General features: G+C 29.0%; 1 protein-coding gene across 5 annotated transcripts in view; it reads right to left on the bottom strand.

The window, feature by feature from the left end:
- Ca-alpha1T (Ca[2+]-channel protein alpha[[1]] subunit T) overlaps window positions 1-21,612 on the bottom strand; it is a 303,939-nt gene that overhangs the window by 23,432 nt on the left and 258,895 nt on the right. For 4 of the 5 annotated variants that reach the window (XM_089228013.1, XM_089228016.1, XM_089228014.1 and 1 more), the window contains 11 exons: window positions 20,622-20,778; window positions 18,490-18,645; window positions 17,423-17,633; window positions 11,345-11,532; window positions 10,375-10,508; window positions 9,135-9,290; window positions 8,870-8,996; window positions 5,677-5,909; window positions 1,201-1,393; window positions 952-1,101; window positions 190-351 (listed from right to left, as the gene is read on the bottom strand). In XM_089228013.1, coding sequence (XP_089084139.1) covers window positions 190-351; window positions 952-1,101; window positions 1,201-1,393; window positions 5,677-5,909; window positions 8,870-8,996; window positions 9,135-9,290; window positions 10,375-10,508; window positions 11,345-11,532; window positions 17,423-17,633; window positions 18,490-18,645; window positions 20,622-20,778 — 1,867 coding nt within the window. The remainder of the gene's footprint in view (window positions 1-189; window positions 352-951; window positions 1,102-1,200; window positions 1,394-5,676; window positions 5,910-8,869; window positions 8,997-9,134; window positions 9,291-10,374; window positions 10,509-11,344; window positions 11,533-17,422; window positions 17,634-18,489; window positions 18,646-20,621; window positions 20,779-21,612) is intronic. The other variant, XM_089228015.1, reaches the window with a different exon arrangement.

Raw genomic sequence — 21,612 nt, 5'->3', positions numbered from 1 at the left:
TAGTTATTTTTTTAAGTAGGCATCGATGTCATTTTTTTTTCAATCATTTATGAGAAGGAAATTTTTTTTATTAAAATGCATTTTAATAATACATCCATTGCTAGGCCACCATATATTCATAAGTTTGTATAACAGGTTTCAACAAAATTTATCTTTTTAATAATAGTTATAATAATAATATATACTCACTTGAACTCCTAAAATACCAAAAATTATGAAAAAAGTGCAACAAATCAGTACAATGTTGCCTATTGGCCTCAACGATGACAACAGTGTCTGTACCACTAATTTTAGACCTGGTGCTCTGTTGATCACTCTCAACGGCCTCAGTGATCTTAATAGTCTAAACACCTGCGAACATAATAATTACACGCCTGATTAAGTGATTCAGTTAAAATTTAGATAAAAAAATAAAATCTAATTTTGTAATATATTACGTAAAATTATTTAATAATAAAATAAAATAGACAGAGAGAGAGAGAGAGAGAAAAAGATAGTAATAATTGAAACGTGCAATGTTTTTCTTGGATTTATAAATTCGAGAAATTATTCGATATACGTAGTTCTATATTGCATTTATGATCCATGTGACTTTTTCATATTTATCGATACATACATAAGTATTAGACAAAGTTCAACGGCCCAAAATAGTCAACTTTTACTCCAGGGTGCAAATTTAATTAGGCTATCGCGTATTATTTTTTTTTTAACTTACTAAAATCAAAAAAGAGTTCTACATTACATTAAAAGTTAACCTTAAGAAAGGGCCTGGCAGTAGTAATCAGGGCTAGGATCATAAAAATGAATTGATTTATAGTATCCTGGAGACCTGGACCAGTCTGCACAGAATTAGATACTAGATATACCTACCATAGTATCGTAAAATAAATATAAGAAGTAAATAACAATAACGTCTATTATGATCTATACCTGCAGTAATCGTGTACTCACCCTCAGTATTCCAAATATTTTTGGGCTACTTTCGGAGATCAATGACATCAGCAGATCTATGATAGACACCACTACGAGCAATCCGTCCATGATATTCCAACCAGACTTGAAGTATGGTTCCGTGCCGTAGAACATGCTCGCGGCTACGACCTGTCCGCGCGCGGAGAAAAAAAACAAATATAACAACGCAATTAGATTAGGTCAGCAAATAAATTGTAAAATTTTAATCTTAGAAAAAGGTGATTTTACTTTGACAAACATCTCGAGCGCAAACACCACAGTAAAAACGTAATTGGCCGTGCCCAAAAACGTCCTCTCATTGCTGTCTGGTGGTATGTTCGGTCTTTCCATGGCCAAAGTGATACAGTTCAACGCTATAAATGTGAGCACTGCGTTGTCGAACCATTTTTGCTTGATGAACTTTCCACACGATTTCCTGAAACTTGATTACACACACGACGTGCCGTTGGGATATAAGTGAGTTTACGCAAGATGATTTTTTTTATTTTATTGCAAATACGGTTCCGTTTCAGAAAATATAAGGAATTATATAAAAATAAAAGTTTTATTTTAAACACAATTATAAGTCAGTACTGTATAGGAGATATTAGATAGTATTTATTAAGTTTTGGGGTGATTTAACCATTTTTGATAGATTTGATCATTGTAAAATCTGACAACCATAAATTATTATAGATACTTAATTATTGTCAAACTGTGTAATTCAATTTATAGTAAGTATTACCTACAATCTACATATTATATGAATATGAAGATTGAACACAATCAGTGGCGTGCGCAGGAATTTGGTATGGGGGGGGGGGGATGTCATAAATAAAAATGTATTATGTTTATGTTGATGAACTAGAGATCCAAAATCCACTCGTTAGAAGACTAAAAAAAAACCCATGGGGGATATATCCCCCATCATCCCCCCCTGCGCACGCCACTGAACACAATGCATTGAGATTTGAGATTATTTTAATAAGCTGTTAAGTTTTTACGGTACATATAGTTAAAAAGCTGGAACAATATAAAATCATAACACTACCTATGTATATTTATTTTGTGCATATATTTCGTTTTTTTTCAACTCTTGACAAATTGTATCGCCTAATACATAATAATTTCAAGTATTTTTTAATTAAACATAAATTTATACTACCTCCTATTTTTGATTGATTAAGTTCATTAGTTCATACAAAACAACAAATTTAAAGTTCAAAACAATTTACAGTTGGCGTAAATATGGATAGTGGATACTGTATATAATATGAATGACGTGCATCGAATGAATTATTATTCAATATGTTAGGTGTAATATACTAATATGTAATATATTATTGACTGACAAAAAATTACTTATTGATTGACATCAATATAAACCACAAGAGCACGGAATAAGTTGATTCAAAAATCAAAAGTTATATTTAAACTATATTAAATGTTTTTTAGATTTTGCTAGAATAATTGCACAATAGGTACTGTCTATATATTAATTTTTCTAGGCCTTTAAAAAAATGTTTATGTGATATACTGATATATTAGAAACATTAGTCAGCTAGTTATTTAACTTGAAATTAATAGTACTTAGTATAAATTTGAATTAATACTTAACATTTGAACATACAACAATATTTTTTTAGACTTTGTGAAATCTACCGTAAACCATAAAACTCTTCCAAACACAATCTAACTAATAATCTATTTGTGAACCTATTTATCAGTTTACCATATTTATTTTTATCATATATTTAAATTAATACTATATATTAACTCGTATCAAAATATGATACGTATTTATTGTATTTAGGGTTGCAGTTAACTGACAAGTTAGGTTAGGTTATTTATAGTTATAAATTAACTATAGTTCAAGATTGTCCGGTTTATCATTATTTAACCCATATTTTTGTGTTAAGTAAGGACATTATTGTGTACCTAATATACTCGTCAAAACTGAAGATCAAAGAAAAGATTGCTTGTATTTTTGACACATTTTCGATTAAATATATTGCCCTGTATTCAAATTGTAATTTGAATAATATTATATTATGTGCATCGTACATGTATGTTACACGTGGCTTTATATAACTGTGATTTTGCGTATATGTAGTGTTATCGGTCAAAGGCCTATTGGTAATTATGCAAATCTCCCTGTCATCGGACAGAACACGTCGTGTATTGGGCTAATTTACGCGAAACAAAATATTAGTATTGGTGTTCGCGCTAGTCGCAGTAAAATTTATTTATAAATTCGAGAATTTCATCACACGAATCTCCCCCTCCCCCTCGTAATATTCTCCATACGCACACATAAAATACCCTTATAATTATTTCAGTACACTGTTTGTTTTTAAATCCGTTCCCGAGGGGGTCGGGAAGATTAACGTATGAATATTGTATGGAATTTTCTTTTCGCGATTCGTCGCGTGGCATGGTGGGCCACCGGCGCACAGTTATTTTTTAACGGACATCGGTGGTCAATAATACGCTGCTGCAGGATGTTTATATATTATTATTATTATTACTTACGGCAGCACTACATGTATAAAAACTCATTTCCTTGGTCGGTCCGTTGTGTTTGTTGCTCACCAAAGGACGTATCCGACAATATATTATAATATATGTACTTTGTAGGTATATACGTATATACTACCATGTCGACAAAATGTCTGACATTCAAGCGCACTGCTATAATATCACGGACGGAAAGTAATCGTCGGTCAAAAGAATAGTAATACGCTGTTACAGACAGGTCATTATTGTCATAGCTCGCGTAGGATGACTAAACTCTGACCGTTTCTATCCTGCGTATACGAACTGCTCAAAGGGTCATCTGGAAAAAGTTATCTCGGCTAGCCATTGCAAGACAGACGCGTTTATTACAATAAAAATAATACATAATACAGTAGCACTGTAACATGGTAATTCTGTTCCCTTTTTTGAATTCTCATACGAGTTATTCACGAAATTTGAAAAAATACGTCACATTGTTCCATATCTTCTTAACATGTTTGAAATTGCAATAGCGAATTCATTTAATAGTACCTACATGGCTACACAATATAATACGACTACTGTTCATACTATTATGATTGTCCACCAAGTCGGTATTATAGGCCTGTACGTGTGTGAACATAACGATAATAATATTATATTACGCGTAGGTAGGTATACATTGTAATAGTGTTATTATTACCATCATATACGCGTTTGGCGTTACGAAATTGTCGTACGAAACTTAAACAGATAATAGAGATACTAAATAGAAAGGAAGTCGGATGTGTTAAAATACGTGCGGAATGCTTAGGAAAAGTAAATTTAAACGATGGGCATAAGGCACGATTGCGAGTATCGTAAATCGTAAATCGTAATAGTATAATACTATTAAAATTTATAGCGTACAACAATAAAATTATTTAATCAACTTACCTAACAATGTAATATTTTATATCAATCGCAACAAATTGTAAAATGTATAATTGATCCGTAATATGATGTGTCGAATGTCGATACATATTATGTTTTACAGTAGGGTTTACTAATGTTAATGACTTCATGTTTTCCCGGTTGTTTAATGAGAAAAAAAGAAAAACAACGGTAAATTCAGACGTGGATACAGGAGAGCATGCAAGTGATTCCTCATCCAATAAAAATAAGAAAAAGATTTATGTAAATATAGGTGCATGTGTACATTATTATATTACGGTAAAAAAACTCCATAAACTAAATAACATCAAATCATTTATGTCAAACAATGAAAATAAAATTATTAGGCAGGAAGGGCGCCCAGGAGCGTCATTTCAGGTTTTTTTTTCGGGTGTGCGAAGTTTCAAGCAGGCCATTTTGAAATTTCACCAGGCCATATAAAAATAGATATACATACGTATATGTATATTATCCTGCATTCAATTATTTCCATACATTATAGACCGGTTATTACAGTTTGATTTTAATCATATAAATAATAATTGTGCATTCGTGGCTCGTGCATTATTTTAGGCTTCAGCAAGGCGCAGGCCAATTGTAACATTCTAAAAGTAAGGGGTGCAACCGCACACCCTGCCACCTCCCAAATGACGCCCCTGAGGGCGCCGTACGTTTTTATCAAGTAGACCTATTCGTTTTTACTTAACTCTATTTCAAGTATTTCGCTAAGAGTTTTCAATTCAATACCTTTTAGTTTTTTACCTAAGTACCTATTATATTATGATATATTATGATATATTTACTCATCTCGATGTACAATATACATTAATAATTTATTAAATTCTCCTCCCCTTCCCCCAATTAATACTCTGGATAGGAGCCGACATTAAATCCTTCATCAATCAAACGTCTTGCGATAATATTGTCATATTAATCTATAACGGTTGCGCGTGATCTTAATCTCCCAATCCTGCAACCACAACCATACCTATATTATATAGACTATATAGAGTTTCCACATTGTCTACGTATACAATGAATGCGCCGTAAGTTATATTGTAGAAAATAAATAGGCATATATATTAGAGGGATGAAAAAATATAAAAATTGCGCTACCGAAGATTTAAATTTCTAATTGATCAGAGTGTAATTATATGGGATAATCTTCCCTCCACGACCCTCTATTAAATTCAAATACTGAACACAACAGTTGTGGTGATGGTTTAATATTTATATATTATTGTATGTTACAACAATTATCATAACACAACACGTGTTTTCGTGTTTCTGACTTACCCGTGGTCCGGTGGAAATATGTACAGCGAATACTCGGCCCGCTCCTTGAGCCAACCCTTTTCTTCGAAGAAATAGAACACTTTGCGGACGTTCACTTTGGCTGTGTCCGACTCGGCGTCGCAGTTGCAACATGGTTCGGATGACTTGTCGTCCGCGGGTCCGGGGCACCCTAGTGTGTCACACGGTTGACAGCAGTCGTACTGACAACCGGCTAGAACGTAATTAACCGTGCTCTATAAAAAAAAATAAATAATTAATAAACCTATCGGTTTGACGATATACGTCAATAAGCTCAATATTAAATGTCTTTAAAAATAATTTAAAAGTACTTCAATAATTATTCTATATGAACAATACTCGTCCAAGAAAATATTTTTTAAATATTGTATTAATTTTTCATTAATTTTAAGTGGGCTCAGATTATTTTGGAAGCTCCAAACTTCGTTTGAGTTTTGTCCACTTGATGTTTGGTACTCTGTTAACTATTTGCGCGCTTGGGTCAAAAAGTTTCTATATGATTGTCTCTAGAGTCAAAACACTCAAAACTACATAATAATTTAGTCTTGAAACTTTATTATATATAGGTACTCTTTTAAAGGTTCGGCTAAGGTTATCCACCTGTGAGGGACTTACAGATAATATTATACGACGTATTGACAGTGCATTATTACGGTGTAGTGTCCGATTGGATTTAATTTCGTTATCAAAATGCAACAATACCTACACATTGCACATTCAAAAATTCCTTCTGTTAAAACATTTTCCAAGATAGGCTGTGTACGCGTCATGGCTGTCATGTACGTGTAAAAGTCGGCACTGAGGTCGGTGGTGTAAATAATCCTTTCCCCCGAAGTGTACAGCAATCGTAATCACAATAATATTAAATTTCAAAAACTTTGATGGTTGTGTTATTTTTCTTTTTCTCCGGCGGCAACACGCCATCAAAGTGGCGCCGTTATGTATACGACGTGACGTTACGTCATTTCGTGGTACGTTTAATTCCGACTCGCGATACATTATATATCTTATCGTATACATATATACATACTACGTGTGGCTACTCAAGTGGATGTTTCTTTTCTGTTTTCATAGAATCGTTGTGAGTTCATTTTCTCTCCCGAAAACTCAGTCAGTACAATTGCGATACTATAATTGGCATTCTCCGCGTGCGATGATTTTTAATTCACTCTGGAACGCTTATAACGTTTTCGTAAATTGAACGAATCGATTAAACCTAACGAACCCATTTATTGACGGTCACAACAATATATTTTGATGTCAAAGATATTGGAAGATTCCTGCACCAGTAATAAGAAATTTTTCATTATCTTCAACTCTTCAACTAAACAGCATTTCAGTATTGCAGAGAGTGCCTAAGCATTAATTTAAAAATAATAAATTATTATTGGTTATATTTTATCATATCAGTGCCTTACATAAATGTGTATGAATTAAATTCGAAATCTGAATTTTTAAGATTAGAAATTTGTTTAAAATTTCTTTACACCAATATTAACACTAAACATGCTGTTTAGATTTTAAAGCTTCTTAAATATGAGTAGAAAATATTAAAATATCCCTTCTTGAAAAAAAAAGTGTGTGTCTGTAGTAAGTTATTTCACAGAGAGATTTACCTACAATAGTTATATTAGTATTTATTTTACCCCAAATCGTGATATTGATGCGTATAACACCATGATGAAAATATGCTATACATATTAATATATAATGTTGCTACCAGGATATTACATACTGTGTCGAATTATCATTCAATCGAATCGAGTGTTAATGTTTTGAAAAGTAATGATCTATTATGTTCTTAATTTAATGTAAACACAAATGTTGTTTATATAATAATCGATATAATTTTCAATCAAATTTATTTATATCTATATTGATTGTCTATGGCTAGAACTGGCTAAATACATTTGAACCAGGAATTATAATTATTATGATTGCGTGACCTATGGCGTACTCAGGATTTTTTCGATGGACGGACCTCGGCGTGGCTATATGTTTTTTATAAAATAAAAAATATTATATTTAAAAAAAATAAAACCCCCCGTAAAACTAAATCCTGAGCACAACCCTGTGGAGGGGAATACAAAATAAGATTTCAAAATTATCGAATAGTCCCCTTCAACCATGACCACCACCAGTCAACACTCACCTCGCACCACAAATATAACAATAGGATATATACATTAAATATCAATAAGTATTATAATTTTTATTATGCCTCGTTTTCAAACATTTTTAATTTTAATTTTTACAAGTTTATCAATTATTTATTTTTTTGAGACATTTCATTGAGAACTTTTTCAGGGGTAAATAATCATTGAATTTAATATTCTAAAAACTACCCATTTATTTATTATAATTTAAAATTAATTTTATATTACATTCAAAATAATTTTTGGTAATAACACTTCACATATCCATATTAGGTATTTAAAACAATTTAGTAGAATTCGCTACAAAATTGGTAGGTAAGTTTTTTTTAGATTTTTCAATTTGAAAATTTAAAAATTTAAATTTTACATATGATTGATTGATATAAGCTACTTTATTTTTATTAAAAAACACTGTTTATTAAAAATGATAATAATTTTTAATTACTTGTGAAAACATTATGACCATAAGATAATAATTAATGTTGTTTGATGTAGGTAAAATTAGTTTAATTTATGGATAAAAGTTAAACACCATTTAAGATATAGTTAATGACAATATTTCAATAAATAATACGCAGAGAGCTTATTATAAATAATATTATTGGTCTAAAATTTCAGGAAGTTCAATTAAGTTTAATAGTGGGTACCTTATGGATTTTTTCGGTTAACACTTAAGGGAAGAACAAATATTACTTTTTTTTCATGTATTATATAAATTCGTTTAAAATAAAACATGTATTTTGCACACTCGATCAAAAGTAAAAACTGTGAAATTATTTTTATTTTTTTTAAATTCTTTATTGCATGTATTTTTAAATGTATTTAAATATTCAATGTTTATTTTCTTATTTTAAAGTTGTGCATTTTTTAGTAGCAAAAATATGATTAATAGATGTTTTGCGAGGGTTTTATTTATTCTTGAGATTGAAATTAAATTATAATTCGAAACCAGAAATATTTTTAATATTCTAAGCTTGCAGTAAGAACTTGGATAAATATTTGGATTTTAATTTGATCACCTGTTGTACAGTTGATGGAGACCTTTCAATAGTATTATAATCGGACAACGAATTGTTTGGCACACGGAAATTTGGCGATGGACTTTTTGAAACGCCGCCGTTACATTGAGAGTGGTCTTGTGCAGCTCTAAATATACGAAAATATCACATTAAAAACAATAATAAATACAATACATATGACGTACGGGAAATGTTTTCACTGAAACATATTGTATAATAATATGATACTCGTATTTATGTGGTAGGTATATATTTTTATTTTTACCCGGAATTCACTACTGATTGGCTATTGTTGTTTAAAACCAGTATTCCTTGATCGTCACTTTCACATTCTGCGTTACTGAATTTTGATTTTCGTCTTAACGAGGGTCTCGAGATTTTCCATGAATATCGTCTTTGAAGTTTTTCACCATTTTCTCCACTGTAAACATTATTTTTATTTTTTTATATAAATCATAAAGTTCTAGTGTTCGAAGAGTTTCCAAACATGATGGTCAGCATAGTACCTACGTTTACTGTTGCACACACTTTGCTGTACACATATTACGTTACATGCGTGTATCACAGATAAAAAAGGGTTGTAAGTAATAATAATAAAAAAAAAATATACAATATAATCTATAGACGTACATGTTGAATATACACGTGTGTATATAATTATTTGACACTTAGTAGGCACAAGTTTACAAGTTTATAATTATGGTAAAAGAGACAATATAAAATGTATAGTTTTAATATAGAAATTATACTTGGCAGATGTAGAAAATAACCAAATCACAGATGAAATAAAGAAAAAAATATTTTACAACTACATGAAAGTTATTGATGGTTCACTCATTAGGCGTCCCATAAAACACATATCATATTTTTTAAAGTTATAATATTGATTTGGTACCATTGTAGGAGCTAGGTATCTACAAACTGAAAAATAATTCAGACTTTTTTCCATATTATATTATTATTATATAGGTACTTGCATACAAATTTTACGTTTCAAACACCCCTTATAAATTTAATTTACTTCAAGATATATTTACGATTTTTCAAAAGATAGAAGTTCTGTATTGTCCATTGTTTTTAGAATGTAACTCTCAGGACCCCCATTCATCATAAAAAATTGGCCTTTGTGTAAAGAACCACCGGGGAATAAACTATAAAGTAGGGTGCATACAAGGCCAAACTTTCACTTTTAAATAATAATATTTCTCAAAAAGAAAAACCTTAAAATGTAACTCTTTTATACTTTGAATAATTAAAATAACAAGCGTAATTAATTATAATATGATATTGTATGTGGAACGTTCGAGCGCAATGATTCATAATCACATAAAAGAAATTAAACTTATGCAACGAGTGACTTCCAAACTTAGTTATTCTTTTTAAATTTAATGATATAATATATTTTAAATCCACTTAAAATACTATTAAACAGGTAAAGAAAAATATGTTTTGATGAATTAGTTATACAACTTAAACATACCTACTTTTATTTAGATTATATTTACCTGTAAGAAATGTCTTCCGGAATCGTTTCAAAACTTTGATTCGCTACCAACTTTTGTGGACTAGATATTTGAGGAGTTCTGTTGTTGATTTTAGGAAACTTAGAAACACTCTGCAAGCTATTTGTTGACGAACGCTATTAAACATAATATAAAACAAATACATAAATAATTTATCAAGTAAAAAAATGTATATTTTCATAAAGGTAAAATAAATAGAATTCCAGTATATTGTATTGAATAATAAGGCAATTTTAATCTATAAATCAACAAAAAAATTAACGTGGTTTTGAAAAATTTATAGAATTATAATTTGATTGTTAGTAGATACATAAAGTTGCTTCAAATTTTAAATTAAATTAATTCATAACTCGTTTTGTATAATTATATTTAATTTTGTTTAAAATGTTAATATTTTTCTTATTCAGGCAGAACAAATCTCAACCAAGATTTGGTTTGAAAAGTTTTTCAAATGTGCTGATTTATCAGCAATTTTGAATGTAAAGCCACCTAGTTAAATTAGCAAACTTATTATACCTTTTACGTTATAGGTAGGTATTGTATTAAAAAAAAAAAAATCATTAATAAATGTTACTTAATTCTAAATTGTTTTATTTGTATAACATTAAATTTTATTATCAAAGAAGAAATGTTAAGTGTTCTATAATTGTTATTATTGTTTTTTATACTTCAAATGACAAAAAAAATTAAAATAAAAAAAAATTATCGAGCGTATAATATAATATAATATATTATTTATTTATGCATAAACAATAAATTTATCATTATTAATTAATAATTGATAAATCAATGATATTCACTAAATATAAACTCTAATCATCAAAATAGAATTTTATTCGTACAATAATATTTGTACTAATCCAATATTATGTGACATTGTTTTAATCTTTTACAGTCTAAGCGATGTGTCTTAGTTATTCTACTACTCATATGTAACAAGCATTTTACAAACCACTGAGCAGTCAATCGAATCAATCGAAAATCCGCTTCCATTTGTGTCAAACGGTAAAAATGTATACGGTGTTAGCGACTGGAATCGCCGAAAATCCCTTGACTCGTGAGCAGCATTTGGCGAGTCTTGCGGCGTGGCCGCAGTGTGTGTAATTATAGGCGGAGGTGGAGCAATTACTAACGAAGTGACTGTAATCATATCAATATAATAATTTAGAATTTAGTTTATTAGATTAATAGAGAATCACCGACGAGTTCCAGTATACGTTTTTTTAGACATTCTAACGTAATAGACCATCATAGAACCCTGATAACCCTGAGTAAATGAAACAAAATGGTGATGAATAACATCAGTTGTAGTCAGGGGTGAACGCAGGGGGGGGGGGGTTAGGGGTTTAAACACCCCCCGAAATAGTAAGTACAAAAAATAAATTATCTGACCTACAAATGTATTAGTGTATTACTAATAACATTTCAAAAAAATTAAAATAAATTATTAGTTATTAAAAAGTTTTCCTTCTCCCGTGGTTTGTAAATTAATGGATACAGTAAAATCACCAATAAAATGTATGATAATGCAGTTTCGAAGTGAGTATGACAGTATGTTATAACTTATTAATAACTGATCGACATCGAAGGCCGAATATAAACGCTGTCGAATATAATCGAACGCCAATCCGATGATGTACGTAATGTAGACAGACGACGAGTGTAATTGCCGTCTACCGGAAATTCCTACAACTAACCTACACTTACCTACAAATTGTAATAATTAGTTATTAATTATTATCTATGATATTATATTATTATGTAATATTATATATGTATTATGTATTTATGTATATAGTATAAGTGACTAAAATAAAATATAGAAAAGTGTAATACAGTATGAATAATATGATATTTATGAATACCTAGTTTAAATTTTTTCAACCCCCCCCCCCCCGAATTTTTTTCCTGCGTTCGCCCCTTTTTGTAGTTATAATAAGCATATCAGGTTACTGATTATTAGACTTTGACAAGCCTAAAACACGATCCAAATCAGTCTAATCAATCTCAGTTTATTTTGTTTTTAATTATAATATACAGAGTTTTATTTTTATCCGTAGCTGTATTAAAACGTTGAACTTTTATAACTGCTTTATTCAGATTAATTAACATAATATTTTTATCATAATAACTTGCATAGTATTTGCAAGTAAAGCATTAAATTTACTATGTCGTCAATACATCAAGGACAAGCAATCAGTTAATATTATATGTACCTATTCAATTCATCAAAGTATGCCAAAAGAACAAAAAACACAATATAACATTTTTTCATCAATATAATTTAGTTTTTTTTGTCATACGATGTTTAAATAAAATGTAAAATAAACGTTGTAAACTGATTTGGGGTTTCTCGCGTATTTAAAAAATATATTGAATAGTTAAAAATAAATAGCATTATTGTGTGTGGAATAATTTATTATACATTCAAGAATTAGTTAAAACATAAGATGAAAAATCCGACCAATTTTTTTAGGTTAATTTCAGTTGAAATCAAGTGAAAAATTTGTTTTAATAGATTTTATTCTTATTGCCATATTAATAATACAAAGAAATTTTAGGGTGCACAATATGGTACGTGAGTATTTGTCAAGACTTCTTGTCTATTGTTGAAAAAGTTTTTGAATTCCAATGGGGAGAGAAAAAGTACATACTTTACATATAAATAAATAATAATAGTTGAAGTTTAGAATACAAAGCAGACATATTTTGTTTGTAAAACTTATTTCAATTTCAGATAATTATACTAATCAAATTAGTTTTGTCTTATTTATAACTGTCCTATCAGGCTATCCAGTTAAACAACTATTTCTCATGCATATATTAGGTATATATATAGCTAAAATTGTCAAGTAATATTAGTATTTTAATTGTTGAATAATATTGTATAAACATAAAATAATTTTTAGATTCTGAGCGGAGCGAGAAATGTATTGATTTTACAATGATATGTGTTTTTTTTTTGTGTCTGTCATTACGTTTTGGGGTATTAAAAGTGCTTCAATTGTTGACTTCAGTACCTCGTTCGATCAGAAAGTGAATCTAATTGGTACTTTGGGGGGTCAAAACTCAAAAGTAAAAAATTCTCAATATTTTTCTAAATAATCGGGATAAACAAACTAAACATTAAATGAAAAACGGGAAACCATCAGTTTTCGACAAAATCGATTTTGGTTTTTGATGTAACTTTAAAACAATAGATAAATGAAATTTTCACCGAATTTTTATATAAGTATATCGTATACACCAATCAAATTTCAAAAAAATTCGACTTCAGTTGAACTATTTATAGGCATATGCAATTTTCGATAGTTATTAGTTTTTTTAAAAATTAATATCGATTAAAATTTATTTGTTGGGTAGAAAAGCTTGAAAATTTAATACAAGGCTCCTAACATATTGTTACAATAGCAGTTGAAAAATAAAAGAAATACATCATAGTCACAATTTAATACAAGATTTCTCACAAGTTTGTCAACCTTTATCATAAAATAAATATCCACCAGAATGTCAAATTAAGTTTTTATGAGCGTCTGAAATTTAATTTTTTACAATATTGGATTTTCACTAGATTTATCATTTAGCGATTTTCTTATTTTGGTGTAGTTCTAAAACAAATGACCGCAGATACTTGAAATTTTCACTGAATGTTTATATAGGCATTTTCTATATTTTATGAGATTTTCAAAATATTTTGATTAGTTTTGAGCTGTTTACTGAACGTGCGTGAGTTGCCCCTCCCCACATTGTCGTATCAACCTCGAACCTTCACCAGTGTTTTGGAACTAATTTGGAATTGATTGGAACCTAGTTTTTGAAATTTAGAACCTCAAACTTTTCCCGGGAAACCGATTTTTCTGTTGTGGGGGGGGGGGGGGGCAATGTATGCTCAAATGAGCCAGGGCGGCATTGTATGCGGACAAATGCCGGCACCACACGGCGTGGGTTCCGTGTTCTGTTCCTGACTACCGTTCCGTCACAGAACACGAGACCGGCCATACCCAACGTCAGTACCATGTACGGGAACTCGTGTGTAGCGTACTGGACGCCGGACACTGCACCACGCGCAGCAGTTAATCGGACTGCTGTGGGCGTGGTTTTGAACGTGGCAACAACCAATGCAACGGTCAGCGCCGTCACGTGACCGTACGCAATAATCAACCACAGACAATCATGGGCGGTTCATGTTGGTACACAGCGCTGCAGCAGGTGAGACCAAGATTATAAAAGGGAGTGCGGAGCACAAAATCATTCAGTATTCCTTCCTATCTTACCATCGCAAGACCCACCCAGGGCAGACTTGCATGGTATAATTTCCCTCCTACCTCACCGTAGCAAGACCCACCCAGGGCAGACTTGCGCGATGTTGACTCTCCACTCAACACAAATTTAGAACCAAAAGGATACAGTCCACTCAACATCAAATTAAGAACAATAACTAATAAGTAATAATAATCTATAATATATCGTAGACAGATAAATCGTCTCTGTTCAGAATCGTTTTTCGTGTACAATGATATAATATCATTGGATTCAAATTTAATTCCATCCATTCCAGTAATCCACTTGTAACCTACTGTACAGCTGAGCGATATTCACTTTCCCGCTTTTTTTTATTCAAATTAAGACTTTTTTTTACCAATTCTTTAAAATTATATTGAAGTATACAGAGTGATTCTTTTAAGTGGGTAGGTACACTAATTATCTCGAAAACTATTTACTTTTTTCAAAATATTTTTTTACATGGTTTCAAGTTGTTAATAAACCAACGTTTTTATTAAAAAATTATATTTTTAAAGATTTTTTATCCTTATCATTTTTTAAGTTTTTTACTTTTTTGAATGAGAACATAGAGTTTTAATTTCATATTACAAAGCAGAATATTTTTCTAAGTATTTTGATACGTAAAAATCGAATTTAGGACGAGTAGTTTATGAGTTATATGTATTTAAAGTTTAGACAAGCGGAGTAGTGGACAAACATTTTGCGGGGTAACCCCGTACAACTCCACTCCGCTCATCTAAACATTAAATATCTATATCTCGTAAACTACTTGCCCTAAATTCAATTTTGATATAACAAATTATTTAGATAATTACCTAAATTATATGTATTATTAAAATGGTGATGCGTAGTACTACGAAAGAACAGTTGTTCTAGACATGTTAACTATTTTAATGTTATTAAAATTAATTTTTGTAGTTGTATTGTTTTATTACCTAGTAATTTAAATAAAAACTTAGATGTAACTGTATAACGTGGAAAATGTTTGTAAAGCGTATATAGTACATAGTATGAAATATTGTGTTATTAAATATTATTAAAAAAAGTACTTATGTATAATACTATAATGTATAGTGAGCTATACAATAGTTGACCTACAGACTACAAGACACTTGAATTTTTTAAATTAAATATTTTTAAACATGACACAAGTATATTGACCACCATACCTAATTTTAATTTTATAATCTTTTTTTTCTGGATAGATTATAACGGTATTTTTGAATTACTCAACATCAGTCGTTAAAATAACTTGTATTTCAGCTTTAATATATTATCTTTATACAAATATATTTAGTATACAGGGCGATTCTTTTAAGTGGGTACACTAATTATCTTGAAAAGTATTTACTTTTTCAAAATATTTTTTTACATTGTTTCAAGTTTTTAAAAAAGTTGCCAATCTAAACTTTAAATACTTATAACTCAAATCTACTCGTCCTAGATTCGATTTTTATGAATCAAAATACTTAGAAAAATATTCTGCTTTGGAATATGAAATTAAAACTCTATGTTGTCATTCAAAAAAGTAAAAAAATTATAAGGATAAAAAATATTTAATTTTTTTAATAAAAACGTTGGTTTTTTAACAACTTGAAACCATGTAAAAAATATTTTGAAAAAAGTAAATACTTTTCGAGATAATTAGTGTACTCACTTAAAAGAATCGCCCTGTATAACTTATACATATAAATTAAAAATAAACACTAAAACCAAGTTGTACAGTTTTTCATAGAAAAAATATAACCAAAGGAAAAAGGTATATTGAAAAATATTCGGAATAGATAATAAAAAATTTAATTAAATTAAATTATATTCATCAGTTTTTTTTTTAGATATCAAATAATGTATCATACTCGTAGGTAATAATATGCTAGAGACACTAAATAAGTGCATAGACGAATAGTAAATAGTTATGAGAATGTGTTAACAGGAAAAATATCAGTAGTTCTTATACTATAACTCAAGCATTCCTGGTTAGATATAAGGAATCTTATATACCGTTCTCTACCAATAAAGTTATCTGACTCATTCAATTTTTCGAGACAGTATTTATAAACGTCAAAGTTATATTACTTATATATCTTAAATCTTTCATAAATCACGTATTTTTATGACTTTTAAGTTACTGATTAAAGTTAATTAAAGTTTTGTGTAGTTGTAATGTATGAATATCGATTTTTAAATATTGAATTTATATTCCAGGTCAAATTTTAAAAATTAAATAAGATCCCTATAGTTGTACCAATAGAACAGTATGATTACAACTTGAGCTTGACAGGCTTGTTATTTCTGGTGTTATTTCGTCTTATTTAAAGATTAAAAAATTTTAGTTTTTATTATCATAAACTAATAACTAATTAATAACTTGACTGCCATGCGGTATTTTGTAAATTTGTCAATATTGCTCGAAGAGTATGAAATCCATTCATTTGATTCACATTAAAATATTTAAAATAACTTCTAGCTTTTTGTCTCAATAATCAGCATCTCGTTGGAACTAAAAATTACAGTGTTGCCACTCTCAGAAGGTGTTACGAACTTGCAAATATAATTTTTTTACAGTGTAGTAAGCCTTTGAAAATATCCCGTATTTTATGATAGATTGGTGGCATCTTAGAGAAGTTTGGCGAGGCCAAATTTAGAAACTCGTGGCAGTCAAGTTAAAAGTAACAGTATTAATATTAATCGTAACAGTAATAATATTTTTTGAAAATATAATTAGATTAGTTCTTTCTGAGCTTACCCTTGTGTGTATTACATTTATTAGTTATAATGTCTCTGTTTGGATTATCAATTTTTAACTCGGTGCTTGATCTTCCGTTCAAGCTTTTTTTCTCTGTACAAAATTCACAATCCCCTTTCTCGTCACCATAACACGAACAGGTGCACTTGCACCACGATGACTGTTGTTGTCTCTCGAGCTCCCGTCGTTCTCTTTCTCTGCGTTCATTACGCTAAACATAAAATATCATTGCCATTAAAAAAAAAAAAAAAACAATTTTGTTCCTAAATTTGAGCATAACTCAGATTTTTACGTTAGCTAATTTAAATATTATTCGAAATTAATATTTGTATGTTTCATAAATAATTTATAATTTAAAACGTTGTCGTCTTAAAGTAAAGCAGTTCAAAACATCGTGTAATAATAATGATAAGTAATTACAAATTGTTATACTTTGTATTAAATAATAATAACAATATAGGTTTTAACTTAATGATTTGTTTATTTTATAATTTATTGTGATACTAGTTTTTATTTTGTTTTTACTCATTTCTATTTGTGAAAACAGTATTAACTTTTGCATTTTAAATGACAATTTATAATTTATTCTCTTAATTTTAATCAGAACATTTTAATTATATAAACGATGACGTATAAATATCAAATATTGAATCAATTGTGTATTATTTATTCATACCTTACCATTTACATTTTTGATAGGAGGAGTAGTGAATAGTATAAACCGTACATCCAGAATAATTTTGTTCATTACTAAATGTTTACCACTGAAATATGGACTCTTATATTTATAAAACCATTTCAAAAATAAAATGTAAAAAATAATAATAATGAGTGTTTGCTGTAATACTGTTTAAAGACTTTTTGCTTACGATGTATGTAAATTTATATAAGTTTGATAAATTCGATGCCATAATAAGCTTACATATTAAGTAATGACTTTATATAAAACCTTCAATTCAACAGATACAAAAACATTTCAACTGCATGCAATTTAAAGAATTGTTACTATTTGCTTAGTAGTTACTAGGCATATGGAACTATTCAATGTATCTAACTGTGGCTATTACCTCTGAAGAAAATCCTTCAACCAAAATTGCTACCAGTAAATTGAACAGCACGTAATTGCCGAAAGTCATCAGCGTCACAAAATAAAGAGCAGCCCAGTGACTCGTTTTTTCCATTCCGTTAAACAAAACGATATTCCAGTCTTCTTGTGTTAGAATCTGTGCGGAGGTAAAAATAAAAAATTATAATAATGTTTAAAATCTTTTACACACATAATAGTTTGAAAATTAAATTAAAATTATTGTATTATATTATCATAATATTATAGATTCGGTAAAGTGCAATATAATATCTATATTAAAATGTATTTTGTTTTAACCCTAATAAATTGAAACGAATATAATTTGTATCTATTTTGATGTGTATCGAAAAAAGTTTTAGGTCCGATTTTATAAGCGGTGGTGTTGTTGAAACAAATGCTAAATAAATTAAATAATTCTGAATCTATAATTTTGTAATTAAAAAAAGCGGTTGTAGAAGCACAATCGTGAAATAGGTCACTAAAAGCATAGTACGACCATTAGTAGTATTGAAATGGTTTCAATGTTCACTAATCGAACAAAAAAATAATAAACATATCATAGTAATGAATTTTTTTATATTCTAAGATAGGTAAATAAAAACTAGTATGAAGTACAAACGCATTTTATTGTTTCTGAAATTCATATGGTACGTATTTAATTATGATTATTTTTTAGTTTCATTCATAATGCTTAAAAATATTTAAAAAGTTCGAATCTATTTTTATTTTTTTTTGAACATGTTATAGTTATTTGATTTTATATTATGTTTTTGCCGTTAAAATAATAAATTGTATCTCGTATTTATTTTGAATTTATTACATTACGAAATATATATCATAGTAATAACATCATATTTACTATTTAGGTATAATATGTTTATTCTGATAATAGTGATTATAATGTAATATTTAAGAATAAAATGTAGGTATGTAAGTTTTATCATGAATTGTATTACTGTGCACAATCTATATTGCTTTAATATAACACAGAATAAAACAATATGTCAATATCATAATAAATTATTCACGTATTTAAATTTCAATGCAATAAATACATTTATTTTTATTTTTACTAAACAAAATTAGTCTATTAATGCATTTATTTGTTTTCAAATAAATATTTTTTGAAACAAAGATATAATTTAATTAATTTAATGGATATTTATGTAGACATTGTAGACGGTATATTTATATGTTCTAATATTAATTTAAATTTCAATACTCATATACGGACAGGGATTATAAGAAAATGATAACAGTTGTACCACTATAATACAAGTCAATCAAACATAACTGATATTATTAATTTATTACTCACAGTTAATATAGTTATCAATAATAATCGATTAGAGAATATTGATATATTTTTTAATCATTATATACCTATTTATAATTTGTTTTAGTTACACTAAATTGGGTTAATTAAAATAATTCCAAATTAATGTATTTTTAATTTAAATATTGTAAATGGGGACATTTATTTTAGTGTTTGCACTAATCTATGTATAACCTGTATTAGAGTAAAATCTTTGCTATAAATGATTAATTTAATAATATATTAATTCAGTTATAACGAATATAATTAATTGAAAAACCCAATAGCTCGTAGTGAATAATTTTTAATATTACATATTATATTATACATGTGCATGTTGAAAAACTAATAATTAATTCGTTACTTTAAAATAAGTTTATTTGATTTTTACTCTCGTTAATATATTATTATTATTATTATTTTTTTTATTGATCTTAAGCCCGGCGACTAAGACCATTTGCTGTTGTAGGGGTTTTGAACTGTGGTATGGATAAGGTTTTGGTACGGTAGGTTGTTTTTACGGTTGTTACGATAGGTAGCAAACACGTGTATGTGTGGCAAGGTTTTTAACTACTTTATGAACCCGGGTGGTCACCCATCCGGGAGCTAGTAGCTGTGGCCGTTACTTACTCCCAGTTGCATTTCGCGCTTGATAGCAGCCAACGCGCCACGCCAAGCCAATATATTATTATATTACCTAATAATTATAGGTCAACAATATCAGTTTGATGACTTCATATTGCTTAATGATAAAATGCGTTTGCACATAACAACTATCTAAGTATTTGATGACCTACTTGAAAGACGGTGACTGTTGCCCATAATACATTATTAAAATGTTTTCGATCGCAGACGCACAAGGGATGTTTAGTGACAATTTCTTTGCAGTTGCATTCCCGGGCTCCGTTCCCGTACATGCAAAACTTACCACCGAAAAGATACATTCCGAGAATGCTGCAAAGAATGTAATTCTACGTAAAATAAATAGGTAGGTACTAGTTTAAAAAAAAAAAATGTATTTAAACAATGATAATTTTTATTTTGTATAATTTCTACGTTTTAACTATTTTTTTTTTAAATTCTTATTATCGACCGGTTTTCGATTTTATTTATATCTATATTTACGTTGATAAACGTTTCCAAAAAATATAATTGTTTATTGATTTATTGTATTGTTCATCATGAGGTGTGTATATAATATTATCTCAGTGTTTATGTTTTTAGTGTATTTACTTACATATTTTCGAAGGCGCCGGACTCATCTGTGTATGTACATCTATTGTTATATAATATGTATATGTTACACGGATAAGTTGTAAAATGTTGGTATTTTAATACTTAACTTTATTAATAATTTATTTTAATACTAAATAGTATTTAAAAAAAAAATAATAATATGACGTCACAAGTCGTTCGGTTCGAACATGCAGGACTAACAATAGCACGAGGACGAGTTCAGAGTGACAGAGGCGAGTTTGATAATATATGATAAATATAATAAAAGTGAATACGTCCTAAGTATTAGACTAAACAATAAAAATAAAAATTGTTTAAAAATGTATCGTTTATATTAAATTTATAAACAGATGATATTTGTCTAAGAGTGTAATTAACCTATTTAATGCTATTTAGGACTTACTACAAGACGTCTATATAATATTTCGATATGATCTATGACGGGTGTGTCACAGTGTTTTTTTATGTTTCTAAGATTTACGCTATGTGTGTATGAGTAGGTTCATACTTTTTATGTGTTTTTTTCTGCACCTGTTGAAACATTCGGAAAAT

Source organism: Diuraphis noxia, unplaced genomic scaffold (genome assembly GCF_037042655.1).
Source record: "Diuraphis noxia isolate RWA-SAM2 unplaced genomic scaffold, SU_Dnox_SAM2 contig0004, whole genome shotgun sequence".
NCBI lineage: Eukaryota > Metazoa > Arthropoda > Insecta > Hemiptera > Aphididae > Diuraphis > Diuraphis noxia.
Note: the sequence above shows the minus strand (reverse complement) of the source record. Positions and strands in the feature narration are given on the sequence as shown.